Here is a 16,925-nt window from a genome sequence, read left to right as displayed (position 1 = left end):
AATTCCAAAGATGTCCTGACTCAATGGTGATTGGGAGTTTCTTCCCAGGTAGGAAGTGAAGAAGAGTTAAGAGAGACATCTGCTGAGATCCGAGCATCTTTGTTGAATGGAAAGACAAGGCCGAAGCCTGGCACACTTAAGGGTTCCAGGAGAGCTCTAGCTCACATCCTAATCTTCTCAGAATCTAAAAGAAGCTAGACTGGGGAGGCGGTCACTGATGTGAGGCCTTTTAAGTTATGTGGAGGTCACACCTCTTAGGTGTCAAAGAGCCAATGGTGATTTGCACTTTTGGAGGGAAAGTTTACGACTCTTTATCTACTACTACTACTAGTACTTAAAACTACTAAAGATTCTTAGAACACTAGTATGTTGCATATGTACAAACATATAATATACACTCATTTAGATCATCAGAAGACAAATTCATAGATACTAAACATGGTTTAGGTAAGATTACATGAACGAGTGGTTCCATCTAAGCATGCATAAAACAATATACAATACAAAAAAAACATATACAAGAAGGTAGTAATCATACACAATGACCTGGGGATATGCATGATAGGAAGGTCATAGAAAAATATGTCTATTAATTAATGAAAGAAGTCGTTTCCTATAGCAGCATTTGTCTGTTTTAGAGAGAATAGAGTTGGGGGGGAAGATTCTCTCTACATACTTTTAGGTCATAAAATGTATCTTATCTGGCTGAGGTGTCCTGGTTGCCATGGCAACCAGGGGCCTGGGGTCCTTCACATCATCCTGGCACCCGATATGTTTATTGGGTGAGCGATCTGTGATTATTTGTTAATCTAATGAATAAGTGATTTGTTAAATCTAATGAACAATTGTCTGTCAGATTGGTCCAAATGCAAATGCAACAATACTGTAACAATGTATGACTGCTTACTGTGTAACGATCGGCCTTATCAGCCAAATTACATAGATTTAAAATGGGGTCCGATTAAACTGTGTGAGGTAAAATAAGTGTTTTAAAAGGATGAGACAACAACAAAAGTAGAAGGAATAAATAGTGTATTTACAAAATTCACAAAGAACTTAAAACAACACAATAAAACTAGAAATCCTAGGCTGTTAAAAGCACAGAGTCTTTCAGTTCCATACCGTTAAAACAGTCCTTAAGAAATCCAGCGTGCTGTAAATTCCAATTTAAAAGTGTCCACTATGTGTATATACAATCCAAAGAAAGTTATAATCCAAAACAAGTGAGATGCTGGAATGATAAATCCTTAAAACAACTCCTCAATCCAGCTGTTGCAGTCCTTTGGTCAGTGACCCTGATTGTTTGACATGCTGCTTGCTTTATACTACTTCCTGATTCCTATCATGTGACTGATCACATGACAGGCAGACCCAAGAACATTTAAAGACATGCACACATAAAATAATTAAGAGGATTAAAATGGCTAAGACAACATGTAAAACCATTAAAACTCAAATATATAGGTATAAAACCATCTTAATACATATTGAGTGGTATAAAACATGTGTCTTTATGTGACAGTGTCACAACTGCTCAAACCAAGCAGCTTTCTTTTGGGCAGCACAGTGGATTCGTATGACCAACTTGAATACGAGCAAAATCTGCATGGAGAGACTTTTTCACACTTAATGTGAAACTCCCTATCGGACAGATTCCTATTTAAATAAATGTAATTCTGCCCTGAGATTTCACAGAGCAATGGTGAATTTAAAGACTTTTTTTTTTTTTTTTGTGCATTTACTCGACCCACATCTTTTTTGATGTATTATGTTTTTGTGCCACACACTTACTACTCATTCTGTTACCAACATTTGGACTGCTATTCTTACAAAAATCTCAAATTTCATATTACCCTCAAAGGGTTTATTTGGCGATTAGCTACACATTATCCTACTTACGAAACTGCTAAGAAAATAATTAAATACATGTACATGAAATATTGATACGTTGAAATAATTTCATTATGCAAGAAGAAAGAGTGTGGCGTGATCAGGAGACATGAAAATAGCATAGGAAATCAGTTTTAGAAGGCCATGGTTTTCAATCCTCAGCACTCACAGCACTGCACATTTAGTATGTCTTATCTAACACACAGTTCACTGAGACAAACCATTGGTATTAGAATTAATAGGTAAAATTGGAATGCCCAGTATGACAGCTCTAGTAAAGTAAATCCCACCTTCTAAATAAAAGAGTAAGTCAGTCACTTTTACTGCCTGGTCTTTACGGTAGTTCTTGCTGTTAGATGACAGCGTAGCTGCAGCTGCTGTTTGAAAGCCCCAGATACCATAGAAACAGCCATAAAATGGTTAATGCTGTCAGAATTTGTGCAGCATTTTCTGCACAATGCACAAGCATATTGTCTGGACCAACCAGAAAATAAATAAATAAATGAAATAAAAAAGAAAACATATAATTTGAAATATGATATTGAATTGTGAGTTAAACGAGTTTTTGAGATTTTGGCATTTTCATTCGGTATCACTTTAGAATAACGTTCCGTCATTAATGACTAACTACATGGGAAGAAATGAGTAACACAATATTAGATACTCTGTTTAACGATTTAGTAAGTAATAGCATACATTTAAATACAGTTGTGAGCTAATAAATAACTACTATTTTTATGCCTTAAGGAGAACTACTAAGATTAACTTTATAAATGTAACTTTTGGGACCTTAAACATGGCCAGTTTTCCTGCATCCATCTGAACTTCACCCTTATTTGTATGATTTTATTTTTTATATATATATATTGTTATTACTACTTAATTGAAGAGAAGATTTTATATAATACTTAGATATAATACTTATTGAATAACTAGAGCAGTGGTTTTCCATTGCAGTCCTGCGGACCCTCTTCTCTGCACATTTTGCATATCTCTCTTATCTGACTCAAGTTCATGGATCTCTCTCTTAAGGAGCTTAGAGAAAAAAAAAAAAAGTCCAAATACATTTTATCATATTACTTTGCTTTTTAATTATGATCCCAGGAACCCACAGCACTAGAAATTGTGTATGTCTCCCTTATTTAACACACTTGATTTAGATCATCAGTTTATTAGGAGAAGTCCGAACCAAGGTCCCTTTCAAGGCAAGTTAGATTACTTGGCAGACATCTTTGGAAGCGCATTTGTGCAGCGTTATTCATATACAGTTTCACCTAAGAATATCCCCTACTTAAACTTATGTCTAACTTTTTCTTTGTGCATTTACTTACTTTTTTTTCATTGCTTTATTATCTCTACATACTCCTCTAAGATCACTCCTGTGTATCACTCCATGTGGAAAATGGCACTGGAAGTGTTATGAAAATGGCTTTTGAATTGGCAAAGATGATTGCTTCTGTTTGCTTCTTTGTGTGATCAGTGGTTTGCATTCTCTATTCAGAAATGAATGTCTGTACTGGGTCAGACCAACAAGATGGCTCCTCCCTGTGTGGCTGTTATTTTAAACACAGTCACACATCACTGAGAATCTTGTGAAGCTGAAATGTGTCCCATTAACATTTCTGAACACTCCACAATGTAAAAAATATATTCCAAATATGTGCCATATATTGTTTCATATTGAAAATCGTTTATCACATTGATTTAAACAGGATAATATTGTACCATAATGATGTAAAAATACAAAGACTGAGAAAATATATTCCTTTCATTGTAATTAACAACATGAAGTGCATTAAACATTACATTACATCAAGGTTTCCCAAACTGGGGTTCGTAAAGGAACTGCAGGGGTTTGTGAGTTTAATGAAAGGCAAACATTTTATTAAATCATAAAAATGTCAAATTAAAGTAAATCGTTTTAAAATAACAATCAAAATAATTCACTTACTAAAAAATAATAAATATTTTATGTTTACCATTGTTTATGACCATTAACCAATGTCAGAGAACTGTGAACATGCAAATGTGACACGTAATTATTAAAGTATTTATTTTAAAATCTCAGGGGTACTTAAAGGGGTCATTTATTATGATTTCACTTTTTAACTTTAGTTAGTGTGCAATGTGCAATGTTGCTGTTTGAGCACAAACAACATCTGCAAAGTTACAATGCTCAAAGTTCAATGCTAAGGGAGATATTGTCTTTTACAGAATTGCTGATTGACCAGCCCTTTAAAGTAAATATATTAGGTGAAAGTTGACAAAGTTAGTTTCAGATGACAAAATGTTTGAGAATGTCTGCAAATAAGAAAAAAACGAGAATGTGCATTTTAATGAGTTTGAAAGACAAAAGCCTTTCAATATGCATAATAATAAATGGTTAAATAAAGCAGTAGACTATTCTAGAAAGGACAATTTAAAAAGATAAACAGGAATTAGAGAGAATCAATATCATGTAATCAATAAAAAAAGTAACTGTAGTCTCATTACGTATTTTAAAATGTAACTTACTCTAATTACAAGTACTCAATTTTTGGAATCTGATTATGTAATCCAGATTACATGTAGTCAGTTACTACCCAGCTCTGTATACAGGTGTATATATATATATATATATAATTATTATTATTATTATTGCTGCATGGAAGACCATTTAGACCAATATCACAACATTTCCTTATATGTTCTATGGGGAAAAAATTAATGAAGAAAAAAAAAAAAATAAGGGTTTGGAACAACATGTGTCACGGTGCACACAGCAGGGAGGAACGAGGAACACGCAGACAAGGATGAACTCAAATAAACAGTCTTTAATGCTGACATCAGTGCAGGGCAAGACAGGGCAAGACAGGGCAAGACAGGGCAAGACAGGGCAAGACAGGGCAAGACAGGGCAAGACAGGGCAAGACAGGGCAAGACAGGGCAAGACAGGGCAAGACAGGGCAAGACAGGGCAAGACAGGGCACACAGACAGGAACACCGGGGAGTAACAAGTAGACCAGACCACAACTAACTAAACAGGCAGGAGCTAAATACACACGACAATTAGACATAATTACTAAAACACAGCTGGACAAGACTTAACTAATAATCACTCTGAACAAGGACAGGAACAAGACCAAATAAAGACACAAGAGGCGGGAACACAAGACACACACGATAGAGGACTGACAACATGAGAGTTAATAAAGTTTGACAAATTATTTTGGATATTATTTAGATAATTTTGCTTATTATATAGATTATTTTGCTTTAACTTTTGCTTTAATGCTGTCTGGTTGGCAAATATTGGAAGCTGCCATGACATATCGATGTGTTTCAAACTTCAATGATTATGAGGAATTAATTAATCAGAATCTTCTGTTCCAAAGGTCCATTGCAAATAATTTGTTTTATGCACCTGCAGCCATTTCAGAACAAATCTATAAAGCCATTACCCTGACAACACAAATCACACACCTGTATCAGTTCACATGGTCAAACACATTTGAATATCCACAGCTAAATTATGTGGAATGGCAGCTATGTGAAATTTTTAAAGCGCATAATTGTCTCTTGGTCATAGCAGGCTGGGTAACTAAGAAAATAAAAATCTCTCCTTTTTTAGCTTTTTAAAGATATTATTGATAAGATGAAATATTGAATATTGCACCCTAATTGAACTACTTTTGTCACAAGTTATGGTAAAACAGTGTACAACAAATTCAGCTTCAGAAAAAATCTGCCATTGTAGGCCAAACCCTGATTCATCCAAACCCACTCTGTTCTGCCAGACGTCTCAGCAAAACCAATCTGGAGTCTAGTAAACAGAGCAATTTTTACAGTGCATAAGCAATGAACTGACTCTGAGGGGCATTTCTAAATAAAACCACTGGTGACTCTCTGAAATTAACAGCACACGGGACATGTTTTGATGTTCAAACCCTGTTCTTTCGCCTAATTCAAAAAGAATAACTAGCGCTCATTTAAGACTCAACTCAAGCTAATGAGACAGATCTACTCGGATCTGTCATAACAATCACAAATACAAAATTCAGAGTGCTAGAGAAAATGAGAGGTTTGTATATAAGTGGTCAGTCGGTCATTATCGCAAAGTAGACAGCGGTCTGGTATCATCATGAAAGTGTCTATTTTGCGATAATGATGGTCTGGTAGTACATTATCCAGCTTATTGTTTGACTACTTACCAAATACATACATGTTTGTACATGAAATGTTTTGACCAGAAATTATTTTATGTGAGAAGAGACATATGGTTCAAAATGTATCCAAAGAGTCAGATTTATTAACAGCTTGCACCAGTGTAAACTCTAATTATTTTTTGTCTTTTTTTTTTTTGTCTGGGTTTACTAAGGACACACTGTGAAAAATTTGGAAAAATAGAAGAATGTGAAGATAGTTATTTTGTGGCTAAACTTGAGTATATGCAGTAGGAGTTTCCCTTTTTAGATGCAACATCTATGGGAAGAGAGTATTTAAATGTATTATGCAAAGTCAGTTTACTAGTTTTTGCGCCTTAACCCATTCTGCGCCTAGATTACCCACACCTGGAGCCTCATTTATAAATTGTTGCGTAGAAACTGTCCTACATTTGATCTTACAATAATTTCTCAAATGTGTGTGCATGTGACTGAGAGAATGAATTTACACACCAAAAAACATTGCACACAAATCCATCTCTTTCAGATTTGAAATGTATGAATCACAAATGATCTTGCGCACTGCCAGTAGGTCACCGGTAGAATTTTCCACTCCCATTGTTACTTTTATGGAATTTCAGTTTCTTGCTAATTTGCCCTGTTTAGTAAATATGACCCAATCTCTAATAACATGACTCTCATTTACTAGCAAATGATGGAGATACTTTGCATGAAAGTGGCTAATTTATCCAGATGGAACTTCTAATAACGCTTCCAGTTTGTTCTCACTATACATCAAATGTAGATCTCATTGCATTGCACCATACCTGTTAATATCTTTAGTAAATCAGGCAATATGTCTATGAAATATCAATATAAAAGAGCAGCAGTTGCTCTTGAGTATTTATTTACCCTTTCTAAATGGCAGGACCACTAGCTTTTCAGATCCTCTATCAAACGAGATCATAGATATCACAGCACTAGAATGACCTTTTACTGTCACAACCAGCACGACCCCTGGTTATCTTCAGCAAGAGCCTCAGGCATACAGTGGAGTGTCAGATATGAACTCATAATATCTCACTGCCTCCTTTTTTTTTTTTTTTTTGCGCTTTATATGCTAACTAACCTGTATGCTGACTATTTAGACATGATAGGTAAATGCCATTATAAAAAAGAATATGGAGTCTGACAGATGATAGTCTCATCCTTGGATACCCTCTGTTTTAAAATCAAGAGTTGAGAGACTGCTACAGTTAGGGCTTTTGTGGAAAAATCTGTTTGAAACAGACTCCCTTTTTTCCAAAGAGGGACTTAGTAGCAAGTAACCTATTATAGAAAGCAATATGTTATAAGCAAAGTGTCTTATGTGTTTTGTAACCTGCACTTCTGATCGAATGCAATTCCGATTACAAAGTCTGCACACATTTTCTGTTTTCTGCTTGTTTGCTCTATAACAGCTCATGCAAACTGCTGAGCCATTGTTTGATTGTGGGATTTTTTTCTGTATTTTTATTTTTTCTTTTCTTTTTCTTTCTCACAGTGGTCTATTATACTGTGGTCTGTTATTGCCCCTAAATGGCACACAAAAATAAAACATAATTTTTAACATTCACAATAAATCACCACAGCAAGAATACTCACACATTTCGAAGTAAAAATCAATTTCTCTTTGCGTAGTAACAAACTGCCCTTCTATATATCAGTCAGTTTTTAATTACTTGGCGAATCACCACATCATCCACCAATCACCACCAATTTCTTTTTTTTTCTTTTTTTTTTTTTTTGCCATTTCTGGGTTCTGTCATTCTTAATCATGTCGGTGAAGTTAATATTGCAGTAGCTGATGGTCAGGTGTAGATGAATCTCATCAGTTAGATCCTCCTTTTTCAGAAGACTTGAGGTAAGCCATCATTGTGAAGTTCAAATGAATAGGTGTTAGAAAAGCTCATCTCACATTCTCGGCTGAGTTATTTCGAGAGAAAGTGATAACACGGCTGTTACTTTTTATTGCTGCTGACGTTAGTGTTGTTCTGATGTGATGCAAAGTGCCATGAACAAATTCATGAGAAGGTGGCAGCTTGTTCCTCTGTGAACTCCATGTAATCTATATTTACCATGTTCTGCACGATTTTCAATGAAAGAATGAATACATGAACGGATGCATGAATAAATAGCTGAATCAAACAGTCATTAATATGAATGAAGGTGTTTACTGTACAAGTAGAATAGCAAATTGGAGTAAATAAATCTTGTTTCTTTTGCCAGGACAATGTGGATCTGGGGGATTTGATGTTTTCTCTATGCTACCTACCTACTGCTGGACGACTGACCATCACCATGATCAAAGCACGAAACCTGAAGGCCATGGACATCACTGGAGCTTCAGGTATGAGCAGATTCAGATTTCATTAATATACCTGCATTTCTCCATAACAGAATAGCTTTAGGGGATTTGCAACTTACGGCATGATATGTAAGAGGCTTATAGATAAAGTTTTAAGCGTGTGAGGAAAGAATATTTAACCACCCCACAGTGCAATACATGAAAAACTGTGAGAAATTTCACATTTGCATTCATGCATAAATACATTTAATAACCGATTCCCTTTTATAGTAGGCTAATATGGTCAGAGTTGTAGCTTTGACTGTATTTCCAGACATTAAATATAACTTTTCAGTTTATGTATGTCATTCTTTGGATTTGTGTTCAAAAGGAACTGCAGATAAAAGGTTATGGCGTCAAATGTAAATTAAGACATATTATTTTAATATTCTTACTATAACATTACATATTTTCACTATCCACTTGAACTCATTTCCTAGATCCTTATGTGAAAGTTTCTCTGATGTGCGATGGACGGAGACTGAAAAAAAGAAAAACCTCCACCAAGAGGAACACATTAAACCCAGTGTACAATGAGGCCATAGTGTTTGATGTCCCTCCAGAGAACATTGACCAAATCAGCCTTCTCGTAGCTGTTATGGACTATGACCGGTGAGAGTCTTACAAATGTTGTATGTGTCCTTTCTGCCCATTATAGACACATGCTATAAAAGTATCAATTGAAGTTAAAGATGATTGCTTTGTTGCTATTTCTTCTTTTTCTTTTGTGCTTTCTTTCTGATTTTTAAGCAAGGTTCCAGTTTCAAAACAAGTTAAGCTCTGTGCACAGCATCTGTAAAATGCTGTTGATTACCACAGAAATTAATTTTGACTCATCCTCCAAAAAAAATCTCGAACATAGATTACATTTACAGATGACACTGACAATGGAAGTCTATGGGACATTATTATTATTATTTTTATTTTTTTACATTTATTTAAAAATTATTTAACTGACGATTATGCATATGGAGACTTAACAAACTTGTTAAACAATGTTATAATCTGATGTGGATTCTGTTATTGTTATCATTATAGCTTTTGTCATGAGTTTTGTGCATTCTCGTGCAATTCTGTTTACATTCATTTGTTTATCTGTAAGTGTAGCATTGTTTTGGTTGTTTAATAAGGGGATGTTAAAAATGGACATGGACAAGACAAAGCAAACATATACTAAAATTTACTTTACGCTTCATTATTGTGAACATGCTTTTTGTTTGTTAACTGAGAGATGAGTTAAAAAAAAAAAAAGTAAGAATGGGAGATGGGAAATGTTGCTTAAAACTGATTTTTTTTTTTTTTATAGTAATTTAAAAGTTTAATAATATTACTGTTAATCCAAAATTATATACACAATAGTGCACACACATTTCTGATTAAATGATCTTGATGAAGAGATAAAATATGTGAGCTTTATAGAAGGGGCTGTGGATATACATAATTCAGTTCTGCAAAAAGTATAAGATTGCAAAAAGTAGTCTTACGAAGTAAACAGCATTTTTTTTCTGTCTCTTCACACAGTGTAGGTCACAATGAGGTCATTGGCGTGTGCCGAGTAGGTAATGATGCTGAGGGTTTGGGCAGAGAACATTGGAATGAAATGTTGACGTATCCACGCAAACCCATCGCACATTGGCACCCCCTCATCGAGGTAAGATCGCATAGACTTTTTCAATTAAAGTTAATTCAGGTCAAATTTAGTACTTGCTCATGGGCAGCATGCCTAATACATCAGGCATAAAACTTACTGTCACAAATATACTGTTTCAAGTTTTAAAAGATGAAAACAGTGATTTGTTTGATGTTCTGTTTGAATCCCTCTTGTTTTGTCAAGTCACCTTTATTTATATAGCACTTTTAACAATACAGATTGTGTCAAAGCACTTAACAGTATCAAATTGGAGGATAGAGTGTCAGTAAGGCAGTAAATGTCTATTTAGAGCCCCAGTGTGTACTGTATGGACATTCTCTTTCACTGGCTATATTCTTTTTTGCAATTATTATAGGACGTTCACGAAAAGACTCAACAATTATTTAAGCATTGCTTAAACATACCATTAAACCTTTGTACGTGATGATTGTACTTTATGGCTGAATGTGGAATTTGAAGAACATACTACTGTTGGTAACATACTGCTTACACCTGGTCTTGCCAATTAAAACAAAGTCTATTTGAGACTTGAATGTTTTTGTCATTACTCACAACATAATTCACAAACTCAGATAATTGCTGTAAACTACTCTCCGGTGGGTCTTATAAATGCTTGGAGAATAAACTGTCCAGGGGTAAAATGTGAGCCATTATTTGAACAAAGGAATGAAAACTTCCAGAGAGCAGAAGAGTACTGTTGACCTTTATGTGGCCAACACTTCAGATTTACTGCAAGGGAAATCTATCTCTTAGGAAAACTGAAGTGTAACAGCTTATTACATTGAAAAAAAAATAATAATAATAATAATAATTATAATAATTATTACTGCTTCTCTTTTTCTTTTCTTGTTGTCTCTTAATGGCTATGCTTGTTAACAGCATGTGTCCTTACTAATGGCAAATTATCAGTTGTAGATTTAACCTTCTTTATTAATTACAACAATACTTCTTCAGAGTTCACTTTATGTAGAAAACATACAGTGGATATTAAAATTAGAGAACAATCTATAACCACATGTCTTTTTTTTTTTTCCTGAAATATTGTCCGTCTTCATCAAATTAGCTGTAGGTATACCACTGTTCTATTAACATGTTTGATAAAATATCCAAGGCATTTAAACAAAAACCTTTATTTTGTGGAACACAGTGATCAAAATTAGAGAACAGTAACCACTGAAGCACAAAAAAAAGATTAGAACTAAAATTTTGGAGGGTTACAACAGTCAGAAAAAAGTAGGAAGTGTAGAGGCCCTTGAATGACTTCAGGACATCTGCGGCCACAGGACATCACTAGTTTCTTAGACTGTACTGCTGTAATCTTCGTCCACTCCTCTTCCCGTCTTTTCCATAGTTTGGTAACTGTAGTGGGTTTTTTAGCCATAACTTTGTCACCAAGGATTTTCCAGAGATTTAGATCAGGACTCTGGCCCGGCCATTTCATTATTTCAATGTTCTTAGCTTCAAGGAACTGCTTTACCTGTATTGCAGTGTGATGGGGGCACTGTTTTGCATGTAAATTGCAGGCTGACTGGCAGATCCTTGCAGGGAAGGAACTGCATGTTGTTCAAGGAGGTTCTGATACACATTTGCATTCACCCTGCCATGTAGCTGTATAAGAGGCCCAAACCCAGCTGAAGAAAACATCCCCCAATACATGACACTTCCCCCTCCACTCTTTCTTTACACACTTGGGCTTCAGTCTTTCCCCGGTTTGACGCTGAACAAAATGTTTCCCATAAATCCCAAATAAATTAAACTTGCTTTCATCACTAAACTGAGCTTTGGACCTGTTCTCCTCTCTCCACACAACATGCTCCTCAGCAAAGGTGAGCTTAGCCTTTTGGTTCTTTCTACTGATGAGAGGCTTGGTCACTACAGAGTGCACTTTCAGTCTGACTTCTCTTAAATATGCAGAGACAGATCCTTACCCTGTTCAGCACTGAACTGAGAAGCAATTCTAGCTACAGTGTTGAACCCAACCAAGGCTCATTGGAAACACATGCCTCTATATACATTGCATGTATGAATCACTGCAGTTTCCAGTTGAAATCAATACTAGAGGCAATACAACTCTGACAACTTTTATTCCTTTTCACAAAGTATGATTTACAGGAACAGAGTTTTGATTAATGAATAAATTAATAATTAATAAATTAATAAATACATTTTCACACACTTGCAGAATATTATGCTATGACTTCAAAACAATTTTAACATCCTGCACGATTTGAAAACTGATACTTTTGAACGTTGTCGTCACACATACAGCTTCATATGCATGAGTTTTCTAATTCAGTAGGTTTTCTCAGTAGATACGGCATTGCACGAGTGATGAAGAGATTGGAAATCACAGATTTGGAATGACCAACTTCTCTTGCAATGGCTGAAAGGGTCATCCCTTTGGCTTTCATCTAGATCACCTTAGAGTGGCCTGCCATCTTGCAATCTCAATCTTAGGATAAATTAAACTAGGACTAAGCAGTGACCTTGAAATTTAGGAAATTATGTATGAGAGAAAATATATGACAGAAAAAGACTATTAGAAGGAAAATTAGAAACATAATTCTTATTTATAGCTTTGGAATTTGACTACAATCTTTTTTTTAGAAATATTTAGAAGAAACAAATGAAATAGAGAGGCAACACACACACAAACTCACTCAAAAGACATAGCTAGGATGTTCTGGTCATTTAAAACAATCTGATCTATTGTTAAAGAACATTTCCATAGTCAAGGTCATAGTAGTCCTGCAGGGAAAATATCATGCTCAAATTATCAAAGACACTCTTCATCTGTTATTCTGTTCTTTTGACAAGGAATTCAGATTCACATGGGGAAAACAAAAGAATCAAGTACATTGAAACATTACTGACCTTAAAAAAGAAAACTCTCTGAAAACTCACTACTCACTATCTAGAGACTTTATTTAAAGCAAACATCCACTGTATATATAGCTCTGTCATTTGTGGCACTGCAGGAAACAAGAACAAATAATTTTCTCTCACAGCAGATGGTTTTGAAGGCTGAGGTGAAGAGTACTGTGAGATCCTGTTTTTGTTTAGATTTGCCTATTAAAAGGCCAACTTATTTTTAACTCTACCCTCCCACCTAAAAAAAATAAAAATAAAAAAACCTTCCACTTTCTCATCACATATTTCACCACAACATAAACAAATAAATAAAAAAAGTCCTGTCTTAGGACCATTACTTTAAATTTCAAATTGTTAGAAATGAGCATAATTCAATTCTAAGACAATTATTTCATTATTAATATTATTATAAAAAAAAAAAAGCTTTTTAATAAATTAAATGCTAGCATGATGTCTAAATACTTGTGTATTTATTGTTTTAATGTTGTTATTAATTTTGTATTTTTTTTTTTTTTGCTTGACCTGTGAATTTTGAATTGAATGTACATGTCCAGTGCAGTAATGTCAAAGCAATGCAAGCATGGCTAATGAAGTTTTGAGTGAACTAAGATGACTAGTTCTTTGTTTTTCTGCACTCTCTGTAGTATCACAGTACTGGAGGGGGAAGTCAGGGAGGTTCCTGTAATTCCCTGAAGGCCCCTCCTTCACCATAGCCTGAGGTCCAAGGTCTCATCTTTAGAGCAACAAAAGAAGAGAATTCATGCACAAGATGTTCTGTCCTGGGATCCAGAGGCCCAAGATCAGAGAGCTCCAGTTGGCTGTCCCTGACAACAGAGGGAATGGCGTGCCATTTTCTTCTACCTGTGCACTTGGAAGCTCTTCCACTGCATGGGAATACTTGATTGTTTCAGCTGCATGTTGAGTGGTCACATACTGTATGGTTATTTTGTGCTACTCATGGTGAATTGGAAAATAACATTTAGTGGAAAAAAGTGGAAAAGAGTATTTTATGTTGTTCTCAAAGTTTTGATTCAAGTAAATGTTTTCTAAATCAGTCTCGGTATGTGTTTTTAAATGGAGTGTCAGTGTGTCACTCAATGGTCTTGAGGATAGAATGTCCATTTCCCTTTTTAATTTATACCCTCCCACAGCGCATGAGTGTGTTTTGGTGTGGTAAAATTCAAGATGTTCTCTGTTTCTTGTTTGAAATGCTCTGTGGATTTTGTCATAAAGCGTCATGGTGGTGAATTGTTTACAGACTTTGCAAGTAAAATGTTATTTCTCATGTTATTAAACATCTATTTCTACAAAACTAATCTGGTTTAAATTAAGTGTTTCTCATTTATTGAAATCACTGCACAGTAATAGGGGTGTAATAGTTCCATTTCTCATCTTTAGATTTAGTTTTAAACATAATGAATAAGATGCCACACGGACTTAGCCATCTTAAGTCTTTCTTGTAATCTCTGACCGGCCTAATGAAAAAAATGTTAATTACCATTTTAAAGATGTTTTAATGAAACATTTACTGTATGAGACTATAATAATTGCTCATCATATATATTTATATATAAATTATTTGCCTTCATGCAGCTCTAAACAAACATGCTCATTATAACCAAAGCAACAGACGTGTTGAAAGTTCTGTGTTAAGTGTCACAGGGATGGTGCAACTCATGTCAGATGGCTCTGATTCATGGAGATTGATTTAGGCATTCATTGATCTGTTTGCTTTGTCGCCAATCACACTCCATTTGTTCCTGTCAGAGTCTTGAGGACTTGCTTTCATCAGATACATCTGTTTCCTCCAGATAGAGAACAGCTTTGGAGAATCTTTTGTCACAAAAATAACAGGATTGAGCAAAAACCTATGCTTCAGCACCTTATCTCTTATGCTGCATTATATTCAAAGTTGGAGGTTATTCCTATTTGATATCTCTGGATTCCAATAACTTGTTTTACAAAAAAGGTAGTGTTAGCTTTTATTTTACAGGTGTATGATTATCAACAAAGATGGCACCTTGATAGACAACTGTATTCTGCAAAAAAATTGCTAAACTGGGTTTATTATCGTATAATGCCAGACCTTTTACTCAATGATGCATCTACCTAATTGTCATGTTGCCTGACATCATGCGCTTACATAGCCAACAGTAAACATCAGTAAAATCACATTTATCAGTTAGAAGCCTGTCTACATGTGGTGTCATATTGTACTTTGAATTATACAGAATCACATCATTATTGAACATTAATAATGAAAACACTTGAACCATACAGCCTCAATTAATCACAGACTGTTTTATTATGGCTTTATTACATTTACGGGGCAAATTATTATTATTATTATTATTTCATTGGAGTTTACAAATTACAAAAATTTCCAGTCTCCAATGTCCAAATTTGAAGTCTCTTACTCAAACTTTCTCCTTCTTCGTTGAAATGCAAAAAGATTGGCACACTGCTATTTCTGCTCAACTGATTTTTTTCTTGTATAATGTATCAATATGCATTCAGCTAAAAGTCAAGCAGGAATTGAGGTTGTATCTTCTAAGCACTTTAAGCTACTGAAACAAAACTTGACATGACAACATTCCAAAACCCTTCTGCCCTCCTCTTTCAAGCACTTTATAGACAAAAATACAGATACTTTTGACAGACATCTACATTAGCACGTAATTTCATGCACATAAATACATGTAATAATAACATTAATTTTAATTTTTATTTATTTATTTTTTGCTAAGCACTATAGATGCATTATATTTACTAACGTGTAATAATAGTTAGGAAAATGTGTCTGCAGCTTTAAAATGAACATTTACCATGAATAACATAACAAGAATCCACATGCCCGATTTTACCAATGTAGTCACCAATATCAAACTTAATGTGATCTGTGCTCAGACGAAATAACACTAGACCAGTGGAGTCACAAATGGAGCTAAGGCTTAAATGTCAAATATATTTCTATTTGTTTTGTTGGCTTTGTGTTCTATGAAGCACATTGGCAATTATTCCAGGCTTGTCATGGGATTAACAGGTTGCTCAGTACTCATGGACCACGACCCTGCAACAGTGCCATTCTCTCTCCAGCACTCTGATCACGTCTGTGACATTAAAAGGTCATGGGTCAGAGATGTAAGTGCTGACCAGAGACTCGTTAAAACCTCATTACAGTCTTGTTAAGGGTTGACAGAGTCATTACTGTGCTGTAGAAGTGTAGTGAGAGCTGATTTTCTTCCATTGTGTGTGTGTGTGTCTGTGTGTTGCTTCACTTGATGAAGAGGTTAAAATGAAAGAGGTTAAAATGAAATTAATTCAGTGTCGAGCAACACTCAAATTCTAACCAAAACACTCAGACTATGATGACTCACATAGCATTTATGCTTTCGGTGTAGCGTTATAAACTATCAGTTGTGAAATAATGTGCTAAAATAAATACTTACAATAAAACTGATTCAATGTCACTTCACATTAATGGTGCTTGTTAAGGCAAACATCACTGTTACTATTGCTCATACACAGGGTTTTTGTTTGGTGGAGAATAAAAAAAAAAACAAATAGAGATATTTAGGGACTAAAATATCATACATATGAAAGTTGGCTCTTTTCTAGAACAGAACAGAACTAGAACAGGAAACTGGATAAATTAAATGAAGACCACCAAATCATGATAATTGGCCTCAGAAAACGTTTGGCTGTTTAATATAAGCATGTTTACAGTTAGAGGCTTAAATAATGTTTAGCAAAGAGCTGAACACTTTCGGCTCCAGTGAAATCATACGTGTAAAGTAAAATACAACTAAATATGGCTTTGTTGTTCATATCTTTGTTGTATCACATCTAGTCACAAACAACATAAAATAGTAATATATTTAAAATTAATTTATTTCATATGGAGTATAGTTCAAATCTATTAACACATTTTCTGACATATCATTTGAGACTTACTGATGTAAAATTTAAATTTAAAAAAATTTAA

At 34.7% G+C, this 16,925-nt stretch overlaps 1 protein-coding gene across 2 annotated transcripts in view; it reads left to right on the top strand.

Moving 5' to 3' along the window:
• syt9a (synaptotagmin IXa) overlaps window positions 1–14,247 on the top strand; it is a 32,732-nt gene extending 18,485 nt beyond the window's left edge. Inside the window, exons 4-7 of one of the 2 annotated variants that reach the window (XM_058750554.1) lie at window positions 8,301–8,421; window positions 8,859–9,030; window positions 9,940–10,069; window positions 13,585–14,247. In XM_058750554.1, the coding sequence (XP_058606537.1) occupies window positions 8,301–8,421; window positions 8,859–9,030; window positions 9,940–10,069; window positions 13,585–13,653 (492 nt within the window). In that variant the 3' untranslated portion in view covers window positions 13,654–14,247. Of the gene's footprint in view, window positions 1–8,300; window positions 8,422–8,858; window positions 9,031–9,939; window positions 10,070–13,584 lie in introns of those variants that run through there. The other variant, XM_058750555.1, reaches the window with a different exon arrangement.
• The last annotated feature ends 2,678 nt before the right edge of the window (window positions 14,248–16,925 follow it).

This window comes from Onychostoma macrolepis, chromosome 18, assembly GCF_012432095.1.
Source record: "Onychostoma macrolepis isolate SWU-2019 chromosome 18, ASM1243209v1, whole genome shotgun sequence".
Lineage (NCBI taxonomy): Eukaryota > Metazoa > Chordata > Actinopteri > Cypriniformes > Cyprinidae > Onychostoma > Onychostoma macrolepis.
Note: the sequence above shows the minus strand (reverse complement) of the source record. Positions and strands in the feature narration are given on the sequence as shown.